At 42.0% G+C, this 24,579-nt stretch overlaps 1 protein-coding gene across 1 annotated transcript in view; it reads right to left on the minus strand.

Moving 5' to 3' along the window:
- Window positions 1-24,579, minus strand: part of ERMP1 (endoplasmic reticulum metallopeptidase 1) — a 438,183-nt gene that overhangs the window by 336,057 nt on the left and 77,547 nt on the right. The window contains exon 2 of the mRNA XM_069240202.1: window positions 3,842-4,143. Within this exon, the coding sequence (XP_069096303.1) occupies window positions 3,842-4,143 (302 nt within the window). The remainder of the gene's footprint in view (window positions 1-3,841; window positions 4,144-24,579) is intronic.

The following is a 24,579-nucleotide window of genomic DNA, read 5'->3' on the forward strand; positions in this document are numbered from 1 at the left end:
AGGGTACACAACCAGGAAAACAAATCTGGTTTAGAAGCATTCTATCAGTACAAAGGCTGTCCTACTTTGTGACTGACCTAGCACACCATGCTTTGGTACAGAAGCTCCACAGGGGCGTCATTACGAACAATTAAAATTATGGTCTTCAATTGAGGAGAAGCAATCAAACAAACGGTGAGGGGGAAGGATCAAACCTTATATGACTGGTGCATTATAGAACAGAACTGCAGTAAACCAGTGCAGAATGTGAGAAAATTATTTGGAAGTGTTAACTAAATGTTTTGGGCTGTGTATTTCTGGTACATGCTCCCGGGGTCACAGAATTGGAAGCTATCTTCCAACATAAAACGTTCTTTTCTGAAACCGTTGAAGTGGCCTGGGATGGGGTAGAACTGAGGAAAAACATAGGAAAACAGCATCAAGGGGGGTGAGAGAGATACAATAAACACCAACAGGAAGATCTGGGAAAAGCAAGGCTGAAGGAACAGCAAAGATGGCAAACAACAGCGCTCACGGCCTGGCTTAAAGACGTCTCCCAGAAACAGGAAAGCAACACCTCCCAGTCTAGTCCACCAGCCTCAGTAGGACTGTCTCAGAACAAAGAGCCACCTGACATGAGTTGACATGTACTTGCTATCCAGTGAGAATGAAGGCAACCCTCCTGCAGGGAGAGGAACTAATCCACCAAACTAATATCTTGATAAAGCGTACATAGACATATTGTAAAGTTCTGCCCTAATAGGTATTTTCGAGGCCCAGGCTGCCCTGAGGCATCAAGATGTGTAACATTTGTTTTTGAAAGAGGTACCGGAGACAAAATATCAGACTTGTAGCCTAAAAGTATTATATTTCTCAGGGCAGCCGGTATCACCTCTAAAGGTATGAACTCTTTGTAATTGTGTTTAGGGTGTTTTAACAGGGAACCTAGCAATGAGGACACTAATGGCATTAACTGCACATTCCAGGGTAGACAGAAGTGAAATGGGGGTAAGAACTGCATTCTGGCTTCTTTGGGGGCGCCTCCGAGGTAGCTATCCCGTTGCAGTGGCGGGTCCTTTTTCAGATATCTAGGGCCCAGAATGATCACTTGAGCAGATATGTTATGATGAGTGGGTCTTTTGAAGGTTACACTATGGCATTCTTTTTGGCACATGTATAGGTCTCCACAGGGACAGTAGTCCACTGTCAATGGGGGCACCCTTGGTGTGGCCCTCCAGGTCACAGGACCCTAATCAGGTCAAGAGACAGGCATAGACTCAGCACATGCACTAGATTAGTGTGATGCCATGGCCAATTTTCAAGGAACAGGATACCAGATACACAAAAACAAGTTACTCAGGGCAGTGGACTACAACTGTACAGTATGCAGAGGACATTCCTTCACCACCACTGACAATCACTGCACTGAATGCAGGAGGGCCCAGCACTTTCGCTGACTCGGATTGGGAGACAGCATACCCTAGAAGAATTACGGGGAACATCAACAGAGCACAGCAGTATTTTTCTCATCTCACTCAACCCAAGCAGAGTTATTCATGGCATGGAAGCAGCATGGGGGCAGGTGGGCAAGGAGGCAGCATCAGTGGGGCAAACTCACAGACCGCCCCGGAGGCACCAAAGGAGCCTGCCACTTGTGTAATAGCACACTAGCACAGATAAAGAATAAAGAAATAGCACAGTGTTGAATTGTCATAAAATAAAACAGACATGTTAGAGAGGTGAGCTGTGATGCACGTTTAAAAACATTTGAGAGAAACAGGCTATTTGTTTCAACAAGGATACTGGCAAAAGGTTCTATTAATTCAAAAGACTCTGACTTTAGAAAAGGGCAAAAGACCCTTTTCATTTCACTTACCATTTTGCAGGGCAAGTTCAAGAAAGGCACAAAGAATCCAGGAAGAGCTGAGGGAGCCCTTCTCAGGTGCACCAATGAAGAGGAGATGATAACCAGATGGTGGAACTGAAGCCGACCCCCAAAACTAAGTGGTAGTTTCACTCCTTTCACTTAATTTAAGATCAACAATGAAGGAAATGTACATAATGAGAGTTGCAACAGAGGCACTTATTCCAAGATCCTTGGGGATGAAAAAGATGTGTAATCCTACAGCCCATACAAAAAAAAACAAGACTAAGGCCCACCCCAAAATCATTTATGACATGTCTGCTCAATACCCAACCACTTTCATGAACAGTTGAGTGGGCAAGAGTGTAAGTACTGAAATATGGTTATCCGCTAGCTTTGTGCGTGGCCTGGAGGTTAAAGAGTTCTGAGAGGCGTTTGGGTTTGTTCACACTTGTATTCAGGAACCAAACACTTGCTGGATTCTATAGTTCATCGTTGGGAGGTTTTTTTTCATCTCTTCTTCAGTCACATTCCCATCAATGGTGGGGTGCTGGTATTCTGGAGAATCAACTAGGGGTGTAATAGGATAACATGAAAACAAGAATCTAACAAATGTATATGGCAGTTTCTGGGCAGGGTAAATACGGCGTGGCTAAGTATATGTTTAAACTGTGACCATTAAATGTTCACTTGATAGAAAGGTTTTTAAAAAGCAAGGCTGACAGCACCAATTAAAGGTGATTGCTAAGAAATGCAGCTTACAATATTTACTTAACTTTTTAAACCGCATATTCACCCCTTGATGCATTCTGGCGTTAAATAGCAGATGTTTATTGATAGCCAACTCAATGGTACTCATTGCAGCAAAGCTTGGAAGGATGAAAGGCTGAGTGGACCCATTTGGATTCAAACCGGTTACCAGGAGATCAAACAGATTCCTGGGCTGGATGTATTAGTGCACCGTGCCACTGGATCGGTGTTACAACAAAATGTATGTACATCAATAACTAAAAACAATTAGATAAATAATCATGGGCAAAACCAATACACAAGCTGGTGTAATGGTTAGTTTTTTTTTTTTAATTGCAAGAATTTAACTGAAAAAAAGAAAATACACTACTGATTAAACATAGCGGTCAAATGCTTGAAATAAACGTTTCAAATACAAATATTAAAGATTGCATGCAAGCTTGGCTATCACCATACAGGTCCTTCTTAGCAGACAGGTGTTCTTAAAACAGGTCCCCAATGCCTTGAATTAATGTAAATCTAAAGGCATATTTTAAACACACATGAACTGCTGCATAATTTGATCCTCTCCTGCTATTCAATTCTAGTGCCCCTGGTTATTTGTTTGCATTACACCAGGCTGGCAAAGCCAGACTTTAAAAGAAGATTCGGAACGGAGGAAAATAAAGGCCCCATGTACAAGGAAGTGTAAAGTCACTGTTAACCTAACATTACTCAAACTTTCAAACAGAAAAATGGGAATGCGTACTCTCAAAAGGACTGGAAAATAAATACGGGGGTTCGGCTCGATTGCAGCCACTTGGAACCAAAATGTTACTAATACATAATCAGCCATGTTCTTTTGCTCCTTCGTGCCAATGCAACAGCTTGCAATGACATTACTTAAGGTGCGGCAATTTTGCCATCAGTTGTGATTATCGCATTTTCTTAACACTGCAAACAAGCAATAATGACTTTCCCTGAACAAATAATAAATGCATAAGCCCACATAAGGGGAACACCTACCAGAGCTTCCCTTTCAGATCCAGAGAAACTACAAGGAACCAGAATATGCACCTTTCACCAATGTTTACTGATACTGCACCCGTTTCAAACCTAAATATATTTCGTTTTTCAAGGCTTCCTTGTGGAGTGTGTTACGCAGAATCAAATTTCGTCACCAACAACAAACACAGAACTTGCCTGTACCATGGTAATTTTAGCTCTTCCGTACTACTCACTGCAAAGCAGAGATAGGCATATTCTTACCTGGAGTGTTTGCTACAGAGTCAAAGTGGCAGTTGGCGAGCACAGCATGCTCGGCCCCACGCGCAGGCTCCAGTTTAACAGCAATATTGGTAATGTTATCATAGTAACTTGTAAAGCCTCCCAGGAAATCCAGGCTGAAGGAGCCGGTCGGCCTCTGCACATCCACGGTGATCTTGTGCGCGTCGCTGCAGTCCCTCTCGATCAACTTTATCTGCTCCAAGAGGTAGTTGACTGTTAATATCTCGTTGGCTGGGCTTCCAACGGGCCTGGGACCAAATCCAGTGATATGCTCAAGGTACTCCCTGGAAGCACACAAAGTAATGTGTTATAAACGCACTTCAGGGCAAAAGCGTCAGAAGTCTGAAAGAACAAACCACAGCCGAATTTTAGCCCTCCCAGAGTTCGCTAGCAGCTCTAGGTAAAAGTAACAGTATCGTGCAATTCTGCAAGATCAATATGGCGCCAGCAATCAATGTTAAAGTCCTTTACCTGTCGTTTTATTAAATACAGATATTCCCTAGAGAGAACAGTGTTAAGCAGCGAAAAACACTTCTGGCAAATGGAGCATTTTTTTGCTGCCGCGGTTGTATTGTGTAGTTCCGTAAAGCCGAACGAGCTTTTAATATGTCTGCAAAAGTTCTCTGTAGCAATAAGAGTAAGCGAGGGACTGGAACAAACCGTGGAACGCCATTTTAGTACAAACCTGTACACACAGTAATCGGAAGGGGCGGATAATGAACCCCACCAGGGCTGAGGACAGCACATCTAAGTTACACGGCTGGTCTTCAAATTAAAAGATTTTCCCATGTGAAACTTCAAAGAGCCTGGATATTAAATATTTTGTTGGGGGTTTTATGCGAATCTCTAGGGTGATGTAGACAAAGATGTACTCTTGTCAGAGCATCGATTGTGAATGTAAAACAGTAAACTTTAACTTCTTTCATAATGTTTCTGTATGTATATAAACAGTGAAACCTATTGGGTGGAACTAGCACTAGCTTTCACGCTCACTGGTTGCATATGTTAGATGTATGCATGTATATTGCATCCGTGACCTCGGCTAATATGACCGGTCTTTAATTCCGCAGTTTGTTATTAAATTATTCAAGTTTGTCAAACAAATCGCAACTTTTACCAAGCTGAAAACGTTTAAACTACTCAGCTTTTCCAACAGGCAGTTTCTTTTTTTATTGTGCGAAAGTTATATCCCTGGAGTTGGAATAACCTCTCGTTAAGCAAGAGCAGATTAAGTATTTGACACAACACAGTTGATAATTCATTCTTTGTTTGTCTCAATAACAATGAAAACCTCCAAACCACTCAATCGAAATGAAAAACTACTATTAAAACAAGTATTCGCAACAGGTTTTCTCCCTCTGTCCCATGCCTGCTGTCTGTCTGCCAGCCAGCTGCTTTGTACGATGCTCATCTACTTAATTTTTTTTTGGGGGGGGTATGCAAGTGCCCGGCAGCTGCACATCACTATGCATTTGCTATTTCCAAGTGTACGAGTCCAACATTGTCATTTGTTGCTTTGGAACATTATAGGATGGCTGAGGTGCATACTCCTATCGGAAAGAGGGTCCCTGAACATAATGCCTCGGAGGCAGCAAGCCAGGGCATACAATAGAAACAAAAACAACACAAAGACTGCTTCCGGATTATAGAAAAAAAAATAGAAAACTACTTCTATTTATTTTTATAGTAAGTCTCACTGAAGCAATATTGATAAAGTAAAGAGGCAAACTTTAATTAGGAACAATTTTATTAATTTCTTAATCTCATTATATTCAAAACTTCTCATATAATATGATGCAATATTCAAAACATATATATATTGTAGGAAGTTGGCTCTGCATATAACGTCTCAAAGTAAGAAACAGTGTGCACAGAGTCCAACGGTTCCCCTTAGAGGTAAGATAGTGGCAAAATTAGATAATTCTAATGCTCTATTTTGTGGTAGTGTGGTCAAGCAGTAGGCTTATCAGAGGGTAGTGTTAAGCATTTGTCGTACACACACAGGCAATAAATGAGGAACACACATTCAAAGACATAACTCCAGGCCAATAATTTTTATATAGAAAAATATATTTTCTTAATTTATTTTTAGAACCACAAGTTCAAGATTTGAAGTAAATACATAAAATGCAAGGTACTCCACACACATAAGTTAGGAACTTTGAATTAGAGCAATATACAGTCTTTGTTAAAATGTCAAGAAGCGATTTTAAGAGTGGACAGACCGCAAAAATCAACAGTTCCTGGGGGAGGTAAGTAATGGTTAGTTTGTCAGGTAAGTAAAGCACTTACAAGTCGCAGTTCCTGGGCATAGGCAGCCCACTGTTGGAGGTTCAAGGCAACCCCAAAGTTACCACACCAGCAGCTCAGGGCCGGTCAGGTGCAGAGGTCAAAGAGGTGCCCAAAACACATAGGCGCCTATGGAGCACAGAGGTGCTCGGGTTCCAGTCTGCCAGAAGGTAAGTACCTGCGTCCTCAGAGGACAGACCAGGGGTGTTGTGTAGAGCACGGGGGGGGGGGACACGCAGGCACACAAAACACACCCTCAGCGGCACAGGGGTTGCCGGGTGCCGTGTGCAAAGCAGGCGCTGGGTTTTGTATTGGATTCAATGGAGGGACCCAGGGGTCACTCTAGCGGTGCAGGCAGGGCACAGGGGGGCTTCTGAGGCCAGCCACTGACTGGGCTAGGCAGAGGGTCACCTGGTGGTCACTCCTGCACTGAAATTTGTTTCCTTCTGGTCCTGGGGGCTGCAGGTGCAGTGCTTGGTCCAGGCGTCGGGTCCCTTGTTACAGGCAGTCGCGGTCAGGGGGAGCCTCTGGATTCTCTGTATGCGTCTCTGTGGGGGTCCAGGGGGTTGTTTCGGGCTACTCATGGGGTTGCAGTCGCCTAGGAGTCCTCCCTGTGGTGTTGGTTCCCTGGATTTCGAGCCGGGTGCGTCGGGTGCAGAGAGAGAAGGCTCACACTTCCGGCGGGAAGAGTGAAGTCCTTTAAAAGTTGCAAGAAGTTGCAACATTGTTGCTGTTTGATGAGTAGAGCCGCTGCTCACGGGAGTTTCTTGGTCTTTAGGTTCAGGGCAGTCCTCTGAGGCTGCAGAGGTCGCTGGTCCCTGTTGGATGCTTTTCTGTTGCAGTTTTTCGAGTCAGGAGACAGGCCGGTAGGGCTGGGCCAAAGCAGTTGTCTTCCGTCATCTCTGCAGGGATTTCAGGTCCGCAGTCCTTCTTGTTTCAGGAATCTGATTTCCTGGGTTTTGGGGTGCCCCTAAATACTCAATTTAGGGGTGTGTTTAGGTCTGGGGGGCAGTAGCCAATGGCTACTGTCCTGGAGGGTGGCTACACCGTCCTTGTGCCTCCTCCCTGAGGGGAGGGGGGGCACATCCCTATTCCTACTGGGGGAATCCTCCAAAACTAAGATGGAGGATTTCTAAAGGCAGGGGTCACCTCAGCTCAGGGCACCTTAGGGACTGTCCTGACTGGTGGGTGACTCCTCCTTGTTTTTCTAATTATCTACTCCAGCCTTGCCGCCAAAAGTGTGGGCAGTGGCTGGTGGGGCGAGCATCTCCACTAGCTGGGATGCCCTGTTGCGCTGTAACAAAAGGGGTGATTCCCTTGAGGCTCACCACCTGGTGTTACAGTTCTTGCAGGGGGAGGTGAGAAGCACCTCCACCCAGTACAGGCTTTGTTCCTGGCCACAGAGTGACAAAGGCACTCTCCCCATGTGGCCAGCAACTTGTCTGGTTGTGGCAGGCTGGCAGAAACTGGTCAACCCAACACTAGAATCGGATTGGTATTCAGGGGGCATCTCTAAAATGCCCTCTGGGTGCATTTTACAATAAATTCCACACTGGCATCAGTGTGCATTTATTGTGCTTAGACGTTGGATACCAAACTTCTCAGATTTCAGTGTAGCCATTATGGAACTGTGGAATTTGTGTTTGACAACCCCCCAGACCATATACTCTTATGGCTACCCTACACTTACAATGTCTAAGGTTTTGCTTAGATACTGTAGGGGCATAGTGCTCATGCATATATGCCCTCACCTGTGGTATAGTGCACCCTGTCTTGGGGCTGCAAGGCCTGCTAGAGGTGTGACTTACCTATGTCACTTAACCACGCTAGGGGGACCGGTCCTCACAAGGATAGTGTTTATCTTGAACTGACAATGTTTACCTACGCTATAAGGACCGAACAGATCCTCGGAGGGTGGTTCTGGTTTCTTTTTTATTATTTTTTTCCCCTTTCTCTCTCTCTTTTTCTCTCACTCATTTAATAGAGCATCTGTATATCTGGGTCACAACATCACTCACTCTAAAATAACTCCACCGTTCAAGCACTCCCACTCAGTCATGCCACATGTATCCAAGAAAACATAATTCTATCATTCAACGGAAAATCTAAAACAGTTACATATAGGGCTGAGGTAACTTTTCTTAAAACATAGATCCAATTCATATGTTCACTTTACTTCTATGACATTAATACAGGTTCTGTAACAATGATCCATCTTTATGAGCATAACAGAGAAAATTATAACATAGCGTTAAACTAAGCTCTTGTTTTGATAATGTCAAACAAAGCATTGCCCATTATATAGGTTTTGATCTTTCCATCCCCTATATTGCACCAACGCGTGCTTCGGTGGGAATGCACTAAGGGAGCCACCTTCTTCAGGGCGCAAGGATTTGTGGTAATACAGGATCTGAGGCAGCTGCAACCCAGATCTGATCTCCAGCTAAGAGACTACCGACAATGCTGTCCCAGATCAAAGAGTCCACAGAAAGCAAGGCTCGGTGGGGGTAATCCTTGCAAATAGGAAAAACATATTTTGATTATTTAAGCTCTAAAAGATTTAACCAAGTGCACTGCTGGGTTTAAATGGCACATCAGGATAAGAGACATGGTGCATCAGATAAGGTGATCCAAATCCTTAATATTCAAAAAGTCCAGCTCACTCAACCAGTCGGTGTAGCGCGGAACGTCATCAGAGTGAAGGCCTGAGGTGCATAACCTTGAAGAATTATCGTTATATCACTAGACCATAAAACAGGCTAACCAACAGCCAAAAAAACAGGCTAACCAACAGCCAAAAAAACAGCCCACACATTGATCTCCTCAGACCCATTCCTCAGGCACTGCCACATTGCCCTACAGGCCAGTCCGACACTGACAAATATGTATAACTGATGAACTGTTAATGGCCTTGTACTCAGCTCCAAAAATATGTTAAACAGTGGCTAGAGAGTCCACCCCTTTATTTTACCTCTTGTAACAGGATATTTCAGAAGATTTCACCACTACGGAAGCAAAGCGCCCTTGTGGAGAACCCAAACTCCTTTAAGGAACGAATCCTGGTATTGCGAATCCGAATCAGTGCAACAAGTCTGACTCGCACATTATCACCCGGTACTACAGCTCACTTAGCTGCCAAAATATTGGAAGTACTCGGAAATGAGTTCAGCACCAGTCTTGGGGACTTCACTGAAACTGGAAATTACATTTATTTCTAACCAAAGCATCCACAGGACACTTTCAAACGCAGTTTCTAATTTGAAACTGCTTGCAGAATAATATGCATCGGTACAGAACAACAGACGTTGCACCCTAGTAAGAAGCAGCCCTGCCAAGTACCACGCATCAGGCGTTAAATTAACGCATTTTAATGCTGGTGTCCGCAACATTGCATTAATGTTCATTACTCACACATACAGCGCTCCCCTACACTTTGGGGATTAGCACATTCACTCCCACATAATATTGAGCTACGCTGGGGGAAATAGTATGTAAGCAAATAGGCTATTGTAAATTGTCGGTTTCATGATGCAAAGATCACATTTGTATTCATGAATCATGGCCGTCGCAGGTGTAAGTTCAAGTTACACATCTAAATATTGTTGTGAGCTTGGTCAAGAGAGTCTTAGCGACCACTTCTGTCAGGTATTTCCACTGTGTGCCTCAAACTGCCAAGATTTCAGCAGGTCCCCGGGGAATTGCCAAGACAGCCTGTGCTCTGTGAAACCTCTGACTTACTTCCTTACGATAGGTTTAATGAAGGAAGGTTAGCTGTGGGAATGTAACCTACCTACTTCTGAGCCGCTGAAGGGGTTAGCAGAACTGCTGCTGTGAGCCAATTTTCCAAAATGTAATGCAACCCTTGTTGCTCATGCATCCGATGCGCACACAATATTAAAAAATATAAAATAAAGTAAGTTATGTGATTGGAAATCCATTCTATGTAAGCAAGGGTGCTATGGACACAAAGGCAAGCAAGGCAGATGGGTCTTCCTGCCCCCAGGTTTGGTGGTAAAAGCTAGCCATAATTAGGATGCTGTGGACACTTGAACCGGACCCCTCTATTCCACTGCTGCATCTAAATAGACCTCTATGAACAAACACTGGACGTGATTTATAAGGCCTTTAGGAGCGCCCTGCTTTCTTGAACCAATCATAGTGTACATGCACAAATTAATAAATTAAAATGTATAAACTACGAGTACCAGCATGCTGTTCCACGTTTTATATATGTACACACAATAATTCTTAGACCACAACGTTCCCAATATGATTCAATTGGATAACATTTACATTTGTGGTATCTGTGCTTTCTAATGTAGGGAAGGGTTTGCCTGTAGCCCCTGGCCTCTGTACCTTGCCAACCAGTAAGGACAGGTTAAAACCTTCCCCGGCACACCCCCTCGACTGGAAATAATCTGTACTGTGCAGCAGGAATATACAACCTGTTCTAGCTGTGGCATAAACGGCACAGTTGCCTTCATGGATTAGAGTGGGCACACATGGGGGTTTTACCGAGGTAACTAAAAGTAGACTACATACTAAACATGGTGTGCAGTCTTCGCAGAGCTGCTGAGGATGACCCACGGGCAGAACGTCAGTATGATCCCATCTACCCCACTTACAGAATAAACGTGGGTGAGTGGGGCTATATTGGTATAAGAAGAGGTATAAGAATAACGCAGCTGTTCACCCTAGAGGCAGAAATCTTCTTTGTTACCACCATGCTTAAAACAGTCACTGCAGCGATTTTGCGTGTAACCAGACAGAAACAGGACAGAGTCTGTCTTGAGGCAGTTGGAAACAGCGGCTTCGGTATTAGAGTTCTATGAGGTCGCGGCCTGCGACTGAAAGCACTGAGTACACATATTGTTTAAAATTTGTATTACACAGAATGTAAAACAGGTTCCCGCGAAACGTACAAACATTTACAGTTCAATGAAAATCAAAAGTCAGAATTTCATTTCAAGAGTTTTGCAGCAGTTTCAAAATATTTTTATGACATTGCTCGAAAGGATGTGATTTCTGCTATGTATCGCTTTTTATGTGCGTCATGCTTGGTGATACTCGCGAGAAAGCGTCACTCTAAGTAATACATATTGGCAGGAATGCCACTCATAAGCGCACTGAAACCATGGAAATGTCACGCAAGCAATACGGAATCTTGGCAGCTATGGGGGAGATGTAGCTTAAAGTGTAAGCACGGGACTGCAAGAGTGATCATTACTGACATTTGTTTTTAGTTTTTCCACGTTCGGCTGCACTCGGAGACGGCAAATGATCACGTGATGCTAACAGAGAGACTAATAGAGAGAACGGAGACGTCTTCCTAGGACTGAACTACGGACAAGGTCATGCGAAGCCTCAGGACAAGGGCATGCGAAGCCTCTCTTTATTCTCCAGCAGGCTGTACTTTATGAACGGTAGTTACATGCTGGCTTTTTAACGAATGCCGGTCCCAGTCGTCTTTGAAGAGTGGGCGTGATATCACGTTCAGGAGCTGGATTCCTTCTATTAGAGGCGAGGCAAATGAACAGGGAATAAAACTGAAAATGTACATAAACAGGTGGTGTCTGGAATTCGGGTGTGAAGTTAAAGGGAGCGGAGGGAGCTGGGGCGCTGGATGGCGTGCCGATGGGAGGGATAGGTGGCTACAACCAACAGAAAATGAGCAGCTTTATTTGAACTTTAATGATTTAATACATACAGAAACGGCATCGGGATGATACAAAAAGGCAGACAATTATAAAAATTCAAATACAATAATACAAAGATAAGAGTTCAAATGATAAAAAAAAAAAAAAAAAAAAAAAAAAAGTTAAAGCTACATCTGACAAAATGTAAGAAAACACAGCACTGTGACAATCGGCCCATCCCTCATAGTCAATGTTCCATCTTCGAAGCAGGATCACAAGTTCAAATTAGTGAATACTATTTAGCTTGTACTTATACAGTACAGCAAGTGCAGCGCATCAGTATCAGGTTTACTATGGGTGAACACTCAAGTGATACAGAAAATATCATCCTATTTACTTAGTGGAGACGGGTCATCTGCTATGGTGCTCAGATAATACAAGGGAGACTCTCCGAGATCTTGATCAAGGAACAAAAGGGAGAAGAAAAGAGTTGATGTTTCCAGGTTATAGCTAGTAGGTGTGTAAGCCGTCTATTCCATATAGATCTGCCTTTGTCCATAAGCTGTTCTATCTTTGCCCGTGAGCTTTCAATGGTTGGTTGGTGATTGCAGTATAAACAGTAAGGAAGAAACACACCTATGCCCACCAGATATACATAATTCACCACTTTCCACTTAGAAAGGTAGATCTTGGTGCCTAATCCAAACATCAAAGCATACCAATGAGGGGTTGTCTATACGCATGATCATTATTTTTACAGCTTCAATTCTGCCAAACCAGGAAATGAGCTTTGGGGATCCATTCATCAAGCAGCTAACAGTTTTTATTCAGAAAAAATGTTCATTATGTCGGATGATTCTTTCAAATCATTGTTGAATCAAATTCTGAGGTATTTTGTATTATTTGCCAGGTGAGCCTAGAGAACAGCAGGAGTGCAAGCCAGATTGGTGGAACAAGCCTCAGGCTTATCTACACATCAGGTGTATACTGTGACAGTTATAAAATTATTTACATCATACATGAGGGCCAGGTTTGCTGAAAAACTGTCTCTTCGTATAAACACTTTGGGGAGCACTCACCTACACACCTTCCCAAGTGCCTGGATACCATTTCAGGTGACTAGTGTACTATACAAATCAACATAACGTAACTGAGGAGCAGCCCTGCCAAGCACCATGCATCAGGGTTAAGATAGCAGATTTTAATGCTGGTGACTACACCATCGCAGTAAAATGCATTAGTCATGCATACAGAGCTCCCTGACACACTGAGGATTAGCAGATTTACTCCCACATAATATTATGCTACGATTGGGGTAAAATTATGCTATGCTTGGGGTAACATTACTGAGTGATGGATAATTGTAAAGTGACCGTTTCTTAGGATAGCTGTAACAGCCGTTGTTGTAAAGCCCATGATACCATCACATAGCACGCTTTGTAAGAATAATCCCATTCAATATGGATGCCTTCTAGTTGGCTCCCTCTTCTAAAGCTTTCAAGCAAATGGTCTATTACCAAGAGAAAGAGATGATGTGATACAGAACATCCTTTCTACTGCCCAGACTTAATCTTAAGGCGCTAGTTAAACCCCTATCCACTCTTACAGTGGGAAATGAAACAATATAAAGTGACACAATCATGCAGAAACAAAATCTGAAATAATTGCTGCTGTTGCAGACATTTATCAGTTTGGCTAATACGACAATATGACAAAAAAAGTCTAAAGTTCTTGTTGGAAATCTGTCCTTTCATGAAACTTGCTTAGGATGGCTAAATTAGATGTTGAAGCAGAGGCTCTAAGATGTTTGCAAGATTATTGGTGTGTAGCTTGCACAGTACATTAATTAGCGATAGTGGTCTATACCTTTTGATCTATGTTGTTTTTTCACTTCTTTTAGTATTACAACTGTTGTAGCTTCTACCGACATGCCCTGAACCATTTTCGAGTCTCCATAATATCTCAGTAGACAAATAAGGCGATCCACGATACCACCACATAATAAACAGCAGGGTTATACAAACACATCTGTGTCCAGTGTCTTGCTCAACTTTACTGAATTAACAGAATTTAAGATTTCATATCTCTCTATAGGTTTTTCAATTTGTGCTTATTTCTCTTAAAAGTCTTTGGGATTTCCAGCCTCTCCAAGATTTCCAGGCAGTTGCTAGTAATAACTGTATGTTCAGGAGTGTTTAAAGAAGTAACAGTTCATGAAGACAACAGCAACACTTTTTATGTTTGTATGGACTTTACTATCTTAAATTGCTATTCTATATCACTGGCATATTTTTATTTAAGCTTATTTGCTAGGTCCGTTCAGAGGCAATTGTGAGAGCACAGTTTTATAGCCGTTTTGTAAATGTACCCAATATTATGCTCTTTAACTTGATATACAATTTAATTCATACTTCAGATCTCTCACAAAAATTAGCTGAGTATTTCCTTTATTATGTAGTTTTTGATCTGGGCTTTAAAGCTCTGTCTTATACTCTTTATTCTGTTTAGCCACCGCTCCAGTCTTGACACCATAGATGGTAGACTTTACTGCATTCCTCAGGATTTTTGGAGAGGAACACGTGTCCTTATTTACATCTAAAATGGGGGAAAAGATTACCCTATCAAACACAATGTTTTTATCTTGTAAAATCTCATCATTCGTTCCTCAATTTTTTGGCTGAATTAACAACAAATGCTTCTTTTTAAATTAGAGAAATGCATGCATAATCGGATTTTTTGTTTGTTTTTCTTTGTGTTTTTTTTTTAATAAGGGACAGATAAAGTTTGTGTATAAGAATGTAGTATATACAGAAATTACTGCACTATGGGTGCAAGAAAAAGGTGAATTCCATATCATCAGGATGTTGTGAAGACCATGCATCTAGTAATTCAAATACTGTACAGCGTTGTGTCGTATTTATGCACCCTGGTGGGATGGAATTTAAAAAACAATGTTGCCCAGGATCCTGCCACTCTAAAAATCTAAAGGTTGAAGCCACTTTCCCAGTGTAATATTAGCATGCTTGTAAGCACCTACAACTTTTTTGCTAGGTTTATTACAGTAAGTGGGGACATAAGCAGTATGTATATATTTTATATATATTTTGAACCCATCTTTGTTAAACTTCATGAGACATCTACCCTCATACCCTCATGTACTGCACATGCTAATAATTCTGACTGTATTGATCTTAGTTTCACACAAGAAAATAATTCTTCCTTTTAAATCTGGCTCAATAAACTCATATTTTACTCTTCTCAATGGGTGGTTTTGATTTTCAGTAAACGTGTCCTTTCAAAGGAGATTGGAATTCCAGCTGTGCCATTATTGGTTGGCTCAAAATACTGGTACTATAACATCTTTTAATGGTGGAGGAAAGAGATTATCTCGCATCAACTAGCTCCAGAATTCCCTTCAAGAGAAAGCCCGGTGTAAGTATAATTATTTGTACAAAACACAAAAGAAATCAACTGAAAAATAAATGAAAAAGATGTAATCTGGAAGAAAGGAAAAAAAAAAAAACAAAAAAAAAAATTCCAACATCCAATGCAATTCTTTTACCCCCCAAATCCTTACACCATCAATCCCAACTTACTTCGACTCACCCTCTGAATCTGCTTATCTACTCTGTTTGTGGCAAGCAGGACAGTAGCGTCGGGATTGTTTGGGGAGGCAAGAAAATGAGAGGCGGCTGGAGTGAGAGATCACGGAAGGACAGGTAATTTTATTATTATTATTATTTTTACTGCCCCCTGCACCTCCCTGCTCCGCGTGATGCCCCTAGGTCCCCACCACTTCCTGGAAGCAGCCGCGACTGCGTATAACTAGACCTTGAACCATAGCAAAAATGGTAAGAAAAGTGTTAATACAACAGGATCACATTACAGATAGATCAGGATCATATTAAACTCTACGTTCAAAAATGTAAGATGTAGTTTCACGGTCGAACCTGGAGACCTAGAGGGCTAACCAAAGCATTGACCTCGTAGATGAATAAACGGTTTTGAGATATTTTTGTAAAAGGCTATTAAAACAATCAACATTTTATAAGGAATGCACAGGTAAGCAACAAAAGGACTAGAAATGTTTATATGCAAAGGTAAGTAAAATACATTATAGTAACATGTGGTATGGTCTTAAATGGAGTGAACTTTATGTAAGAGAAAAATACCTAATCCTTCGGCATATGATGAGATAAGGAACAGTGGACCTATAACAGACATCAGCCAGATCGTCAGAAGGTTAACCTTCACATGTACATGTCAGAAATATTCTTCAGACGAGTATCCAGCTCATTTGAAATAGAAAAGGCATGGTACTTCCCTTTATGACATCCTTGTAGACGTGATGAACTGGATGTTCATGTCTTTGAGCCTTTTTCTAATTACCAATAATTTTTTTCCAACAATAGTTTCCTTAGCATAACCGTAAGCAATGACAATTCTTGCTCCTTGCCACTCAACACTGTGTACTGACATCATGTGTGCAAAAATTGACTATGTTGGTATCGCAGAGGCCTGAAGACGAGACCTTGTGGTGACGTAGACTGCTTCCACTAAAGTTAGAGAAATCCATGTGCTCTTTTAATTTCAAAGGGTTTCTCAAAGGCTAGACCAAGAGTACTGGGAATCCAAGATTCTGAAAACCCTACAGTAATTGGCACCATCTTCTGACTTCTTTATTAGACCAAAAACATGAAAGTTGCTGCTTCATAGTGGATCTTCTAAATCACACCCCCCTATTTGCACTGCTATGGAATTGAGCTCTGTTGGTGTTCGCGTTTTCCCAAGATGAAGTTAGGAGTGATCCAATCAACTAAACCCTGATTCAATTTCTGTCTAATGATCAAGTCATTAAAGACTTTACACATGCCAGGTTATTCTGCCTGCATAAGATAAATATTGGTCTTGGTTCTTTGAATCAAATCACGCATAGCACTAGGTTTTTTTTATCAGTAGACCCATGCTCACAGTTGTGTTACTTCTCTCCTTTTACTGGGGAATCCACAAGGGAAGTTCCACTTTGGTGTCTTTTTCTTTCCCCTTCAGAACCACAGATGTTCACCCAGTTCGATTATAGTGATATTACATTTCAGATCGATTTCAATTAAAATTCAGTGAATCAATATGACAAAACCAACAGTATTCTACAGAGTTCTTTCTAGGATTTAGGTAACAGAATTTGGCAACACTATTCATTCTCATCATACACTAGAACACACGCCAATGTATTTCCGAAATGGGACGTAATTGGTAATTTTCATTCACTCATTAAAACTCACAAATAGTGCCTGGGTAAGCTCTCTGTCACTAATTACATTTCACAGTTTTTCTATTACTTAACAATGGAGCAATGCATTGGTATTTCTATTGATGCACAATGTTATGTGTATCAACTTCAACTGTGCTTGCTCACAAGGGACCTCATAGTAGTCGTCATTCTGGCACTGCTCTAAAACTGTAGTAGACATGTGCTCCTCTAGCAAGCTTACTGTCAAAGTTTGGCCCACAATTAAAAGGTATGCATGTGGTTCGATATTTAGATCGTTTGCCATTTATTACAAAGCACATTGCTGCAAACATTCCATCCCGAACACCTGTACACACAATCTAGTCCCGTGTTCAGATCATTCAGGTCTTTGCAAAATATTTGAGACACTATCTTACATCTTGCTTCAGCTCTTGCCTACACCATGCTATGTCTGAAGTCTATCCGCTGTCAACTCTTCTCCACATGTCACAGTGTGAAAACTATAACTTGCTCTGATTTATTTCTGAGGTATGCCAGTTTGTAATTAGTTTATGTGCCAGGTTAACTCTCGCTGAACTCTTCTGCATAGCGGCAAGGACATCTTATCCACCCGTCCAGTAGCTCATGCAACTCTTTGGGCTTGAGACAAACTGCACAAATTTTGCAGGCCACAGAGTCAACTAGGACAATCCAAATTTAACTTCATAGGTTCCACCCTCATTTTCTGATAGCATGAAATAATGCTGTTTGCTAGAGATGTGGATGCCATTGGGCAACCTTCAAAAAGTCATTTTCTTGGGGTCCATCCAACCCCCCCAATACAACAGCATATTTTAACTTTAGCACTCTGTGTTACAGGTTATGGCAATTTAAAGGAAATAAAAACCCTAATGAACTTTGAGACAGGTGAGGCTTATGTTATGCAAATTCTCAAAACGCACTTTCACCCGGGATCGTATCCTGGTGCTGAGCAGGTGTGAGTCCAGGCACACTTGGGGCTTAGCAGTACTACTTAAAAAAACAGGTCTTCAGCTTCTTGTGGAATTCAAGGAGTGAGGAGGGTGCTCTTATGTGTAGAGGCAGAGTGTTCTATCCTTTAGGAGCAATGTTAGAGAAACCGAAAACCAGATCTGGCTGTTAAGCTATGTGTGGGACTTGTGAAAGTAGGAGTCCAGATGAGAGGAGGTGTCTGGAAGGTTTGTGAAAGCAGATGCCATGGTTGAGGAATGCTGGGCCAGAGCTATGTAGTGCCTTGAAAGTGTAGGTGAGGAGTTTGAATTGTACTCATTTGTGAATAGGGAGACAGCAGAACTCTTCTAGGTGTGGTGTAACGCAAGTGCAGAGTGGAAAGGGGAGAGTGATTCTGGCGGTGGAGCTTGAGATGGTGACTTTCTGATCCAAGAGACAGAAGCTTTAAACCTTGTGCTATTTAGGCTGACTTGGTTTAGCATTCAGTTCTATATTCCTGTTTTTTGGGGGGATGGGGAGAACTGGAAAGAGCGCTAAAGGTGTGGAGGAGCAAGAGAGAAAATAAGGCAGAAGCTCTCTGCTTACCATGACTACAGCTCGTGTCAGACAAGGACAGGGCGGAGGAGAGCCTAGCCCTATGACAAATAAAAGACAGACTGAAGTGCAAATTCTCAATAATTAAAAAGCTAGGAAAAATGGCAGCCAGCCTGCTCTGAAGTAGAGCGCCTTCATGATTTACAATTCATAATTACATATTGTCAAAATTAATTTTTATAGGAATCATGAAAAATCAATAAAAAGAATGAGATTTTTGAAAAAGTTAAATGTACAGAACAGGTCTAGTCACCAGTTATACAAACTGAGAAGAGATATAAACATCATCATAAATGGAGGAGGTGGACAACAGGGCAGTGCAAACTACGGGCATACAGGACAAACACTTGCAAGAGCTTCTAGTTCAGCAAGCTACAACAGTCTCTACTGGCCAGGGTGAAACGCCTCTGAGTCAATCCAGGCACACCTATATAAACACTTAGGCAGTTGCACGACAACAGTGGTTGTTATGAATTCTTTGCTTTCGCTTAAGTTCGCACCCAGCCGGTCACCCCTGCACCTTTGTTATTTTCATGCAATCATTTTCATGGTTCCTTCAGTCTAGCCTTTTGGACCTTGATATTTGGTTGCATTTTTGCTACTTGGTATCCCGGTATGTAGTCTTCTTCCTACCGGTGCAGGGGAGCCCTTTCTTTCTTATTCAGTTCTTAAATAAGATACCTGGGCTGCCCGAGGACTGGTTACAGTGTAGGTGCACTCCATAACAATTAAGTCTATTTCCTGAATTGTTTGAATTATGCAATGTGTATCTGTATTAGATCTTTATTGCTTAAGATGTGCACCACCTTTTTGGCAGGAACATTGCAGTCTCTCAAGTCCTGTTCAAGACGCAGTGCCATCACCAATGGCCCTGCTACTCCTGTCAAAGTCTACCAACCAGTTACCTGCAAGAACAAGAGGACTTTTCTCTCTCTCTCTCCTAAACTTGTTTGCTTGGATCATGAGTTCTCTATGCTACCCTGCAGACCCACATGAGGAGGAGGGATTGACAGATAGCCCACAATCGAGTATACAGGTCATTACAAACTACTAACAAATGCCTTATGATACTGTATAATGGTGCCGATCCCGTAATCTTGTGACATAACTTGCAAGAGTATGGCAGACATGTTGAATTCAATACTTTTATGCTTGATGAAATAGGGGAGTTACTGCGTCATTGTGCATTCTATGTATGCTGTTCTGCTAAGGTTCATCTAACATGACTGATGCACTGCAAACAGGCATTCGAAGGGGAATGACAGTGACAAGTTCTCTTTTCATTGACGCTACACTTCTTTGACTATGCTTAAAAGAGTCACATCTGCTTGTAAGATCCCATATCATCGATTTCCCTATAGGATACATATACGTGTGAAGAGCCGCACCTCAAAACAAAACAAAAATGGTCTGTAGGATTATCTACACAGATAGGTGACTTATACCAACACTCAAATGAAAATAAGCAGGGAGTGACAGAAACAACTCTAGAAAAACTGGTATTTCCCGTTGGAGTAACACACCTGCTGTTGGTATGAGAAAAAAACAAAGTTCAAAGAAGGTCACCGTATCTTTGATACTATTTATACTGCGATATAGGACAGATTTGAAATTGTAATATAGTGAGGAAAAGAAGTTAAAAAAAAATAAAAAATAAAAATAAAACTAAGGTTCTTAACATTCTGTAAATAACTGATAACTAAACCTGTACAAACCTAGTTAAGTAGATCCCATGACTGCAACATTTAAGTGATGCCTAGCAGCATTTACAACTCATTGGAGTGAACAGCAGCTGGACATCAACTATGATCTTTGTTTACTAGGGGTGAAGGAATTCAGATGGAATGTGCTCGAACTGCTCCGGTTTCCTAACCTGCATACAAAGCAGCGTTATCTTCCTTGTGACAACTAGCAGTCTCTTTCAAATGCATGAAATCCACCAGTACACTTACACAGAAAATGTTTAGCTGAGAAGGATGCAAATGTCATTTCAAAGTGTCAGGCAACTCTAAGGGCCACTGCTCTTAGTGAAACATCATACAAGTCATGTACCATCTCTTGCAACATCCTAGTGACATTCTGAGAATACATAAAATGAAAGCAGTAGAGGAGGAAGTTGGCCTGCTATTCCTGTCCATGTCTTCCAATCAGTTACCTGCTAGAACAAGAGGAGTTTTCTCTCTCTTTCTCCCCTAACCTTGTTTGCTATGCTCATGAGTTCTCTACGCTACCCTGCAGACCCGCATAAGAAGGAGGGGTTGGCAGATGGCCCACAATCGAGTATACAGGTCATACCAAACTACTAACAAATGCTTTAAGCTACTGTAAAGGGGTGCAGATCCCTTAATCTTGTGACAACTTGCAAGAGTATGGCTGACATCTTGAATTCAATACTTTTACGCTTGATGAAAAAGGAGTTAGTGTCATTCTGCATTCTATGTATGCTGCTCTGCTGAGGTTGATCTAATGTGACTGACGCACCGCAAACAGGCATACGAAGGGGAATGACAGAGTGACACTTACCAGTTCTCCTTTTATTGACACTACACTTCATTGACTATGCGTAAAAGAGTCACATCTGCTGATAACAAGATCCCATATCATCGATTTTTCCTATAGGATAGAAATACGTGTGAAGAGCCCCATCTCAAAACAAAAAGGATCAGTAGGAATATCTGCACCGATAGGTGATTTATACAAACATTCAAATGAAACTGAGCAGGGAGTGACAGAAACAACTCTAGACAAACTGGTATTTCCCGTCTGAGTAACTGCACTGCTGTTGCTATGAAAATAAAACAAAGTTAACCGAAGGTCACGGTATCTTTGTTAGTATTTATAATGTGATATAGGACTGATTTAAAAATGTAATATAGGGTGGAACAGAGTTTGGGGGAAAAAAAAAAAAAGAAATCAAACTAAGGTTCTTTACATTCTGTGAAGAACTGCAAACTAAACCTGTACAAACCTAGTTAAGTAGACCCCATGACTGCAACATTTAAGTGATGGCTAGCGGCAGTTACAAAGCATGTGAGTGAACTGTAGCTGGACATCAACTATGATCTTTGTTTACTAGGAGTCCAGGAATTCAGATGGAATGTGCTCGAACTGCTCTGGTTTCGTAACCTGTACACGAACCAGCGTTTTTCCCCTTGTGCCAACTAGCAGGGTCTTTCAAATGCAACAAATCCACCAATACACACACACAGAAAATGTTAGCTGAGAAGGTTGCAAAGGACATTTCAAAGTGTCAGGCAACTCGAAAAGCCACTGCTCCTAGTGAAACATCAAACAAGACACGTACCACCTCTTGCAACATCCCAGCGACGACGTGAGAATACACAAGGTGAAAGCAGTAGATGAGGAAGTTTGCTGAGTTTGCAAGAAATGAAGATACTTTGAGGCGAGAAAAGAGAAGAGGCTGATTTGGAGAAAGCTTAAAAGGTTAAGTGAGATGGAAGTAGGAAAAATTGCAGAGCAGGAACGGGGTAAAGGTAACCACAAGAAAAGTAAGTTACACCGCGAAATGTTGACTTATATGAGGACTATGGAGAGAACTGAAGAAGCGGATAGATGGAAAGCAGTGCTGTAAACGCCTGCATCTTTAGTGCACTTGGCTCACTCCACAACCTCACGAAGCCCCACCCAGTAGTAAATTCACTAAGCACTAGATAAAGGTAGCAAGCCAGAAACTGTTAGTAAGCAAGAACCACACTGCCCCCAAAAAAATAAGGGCCCATGAATTTGACAGCAAGCCCAAATCAACAAAAGAAAGTACGAGAAACTAGCAGTAAGCCATAACCCTACCATCAAGAAAAAAAATAAAAGGACCTGAGACACTGGCAGCAAGCCACAACCCCACCGTCATTAAAATCAACAGGCTTTCGAAATGGTAGCAGTAGGGCACAAGTCGGGGGCAAACACAGATAGAAGACGCCCACCCACTATTTTCACAGGGTGGAGACCGAGCTATTTAGACTTCTTGCAAAATAATCTCTTACAAGAAATTATATATACATAATTGCATTGAAGATCGTTCTCAGACAAATCACAATTCATAAATATAACTTGTTGGTGATCACCTGGGAAAATTACAAGCCCTCCTGATGCCTTCCTCGTGTCTGTACCCATCCACTTTAGGTAAGCCTGAACCCGCTCAAGCCAACAGTTTCCCAATTAAATATACAGCTAATGGCCAAAAGTGCTGCTCTACAGTCCATAGGGGCTCACTGAAATTCTCTGAACTCGTTTCGGTGTAATTTTCAGACACCTGGACACATTCAGCAGTGCTTGAATGTTGTCTTTTTTCATTCCCAGCAGCAACTTGCGGGCAGCGAGGGGGGTTATCAGATTCCAGCTGGGCCCTTAGCAAAGGCTGAATTTAAGGGGTTATATCAAGCGTCTGCATTTGGCTTCTGGTATACTTTAATATACTTCTTCAGGGCTTAAAGTGATTTCATTTGTTCGTTTGTTTTAGTGATCTTTAAAAGTCCTTACTTACTTTTGGTCAGTCCTGCCTCTCTGTTCCTCCTTTTTCTCCTTCAGAGCAGGGACTAACTACTGTGTAATTCCACTTTGGTTCTTTATCTCTTGCTTTGATGGACTACTTTATCATTTCGGTGCTGTCCTCCTCTCCCTGTGGTTCCTTCCACATCTGCTCCACTACTAAAAGGCAACTCCCAAGATCGGCTTGTTTCCTTCTCTTTCAGGTCAGCCCCTAACGTGCTTTTGGAAGCAAGGGGTATGTGTTTTTTTTTTTTTTTGCCTCAACCCATGTTTTTGGATTTCAGTCTGGGGAAAATGGCAGCAGATTCTTGGACAGCCTCTGCAGTGAGTTAAGACCTGTAAAGCCTTTACATCTCTTTGCATGCAAGTAATAAATCCTCAGGGGAGACATGATAGATATACCAAGGAAAGAATGTAAATATTCCACACCAGTGACATAGATGAGATGTACCTTTTACATTGGGGCTGGTGGTAATGTATTGTAACTCAAAAAAGAGGGGGACAGGGAGATTAATGGTCCAGTGTCCCAAATATACCCCATGAAACTCATATAAAGTACACTGTTCCTACAATATAAAGAATGGAAGCACAGGGGAACTATATTGCCAGGAGCAGAAAAGCCCTCACACACCCAATAGGATGTCAAACTTCATCACTGGGCAAGCTCCTCGTCAGACCAGCACTGCAATGTCAGACATTCTTTATATTGTTGGAACAGTGTACTTTATACGAGTTTCATAGGTAATGTATTGCCTGCCTGGCTGACTTCTATTCATTACTTGTGGAAAAGCATGTTTATAAGGCATGCCTGTGACCGGAATGTGCAATAACTCCTCAACGTTCGGGAGGCCAAGACCCTCATTTCCACACAGAAAATAAAGTTGCATAGCACACACCAGGCAGCGTCACAGCCTACTACTTTTTACCATTATTAACCAAGGCCTGCCACTACCATTCAAATGGATGCAACATTGAGACTTAATAAGAGTGCAGTAGATGAGTTGCAATGACTGTCCCTGGATGTAAATAGAATGCCAGTTGCTGTGTAAAAATGTGTGTTTACACATTGTTAAAATACCTGTACACAAAATGCATTCACTATGTACCATAATGGTATCGAATTTTGCATTAGTAACTACGCATTTCACCGTCCTAATGCTAATAAATTAAAGTGGATGCTTCCAAAAAACTGTCTGATGACTGATATCGCAGCCACGCAGCTGCAAAATAGAACAAATGTGGGGTTCACATTTCCTCTTCTGCTTGTACGGGTCACAATGGGATTGCCTAGCTGTTACCACTTATTACCAGTTATATTACACCTGACTGCAAGCTTTCACTAACTCCGCGTTCATTGTCCATCAGGAAGGGGGGCGTGGCCAAGCCAGTGTTAATGGCGGACGCGAGCTGAGGAAGTTATCCGACGCCACACAGGGGTTCGGAGGCTGGCGGCGCCTAGTTGGAGGCGGTGCTGG

The sequence above is a fragment of the Pleurodeles waltl genome, chromosome 1_2 (assembly GCF_031143425.1).
Source record: "Pleurodeles waltl isolate 20211129_DDA chromosome 1_2, aPleWal1.hap1.20221129, whole genome shotgun sequence".
Classification (NCBI taxonomy): domain Eukaryota; kingdom Metazoa; phylum Chordata; class Amphibia; order Caudata; family Salamandridae; genus Pleurodeles; species Pleurodeles waltl.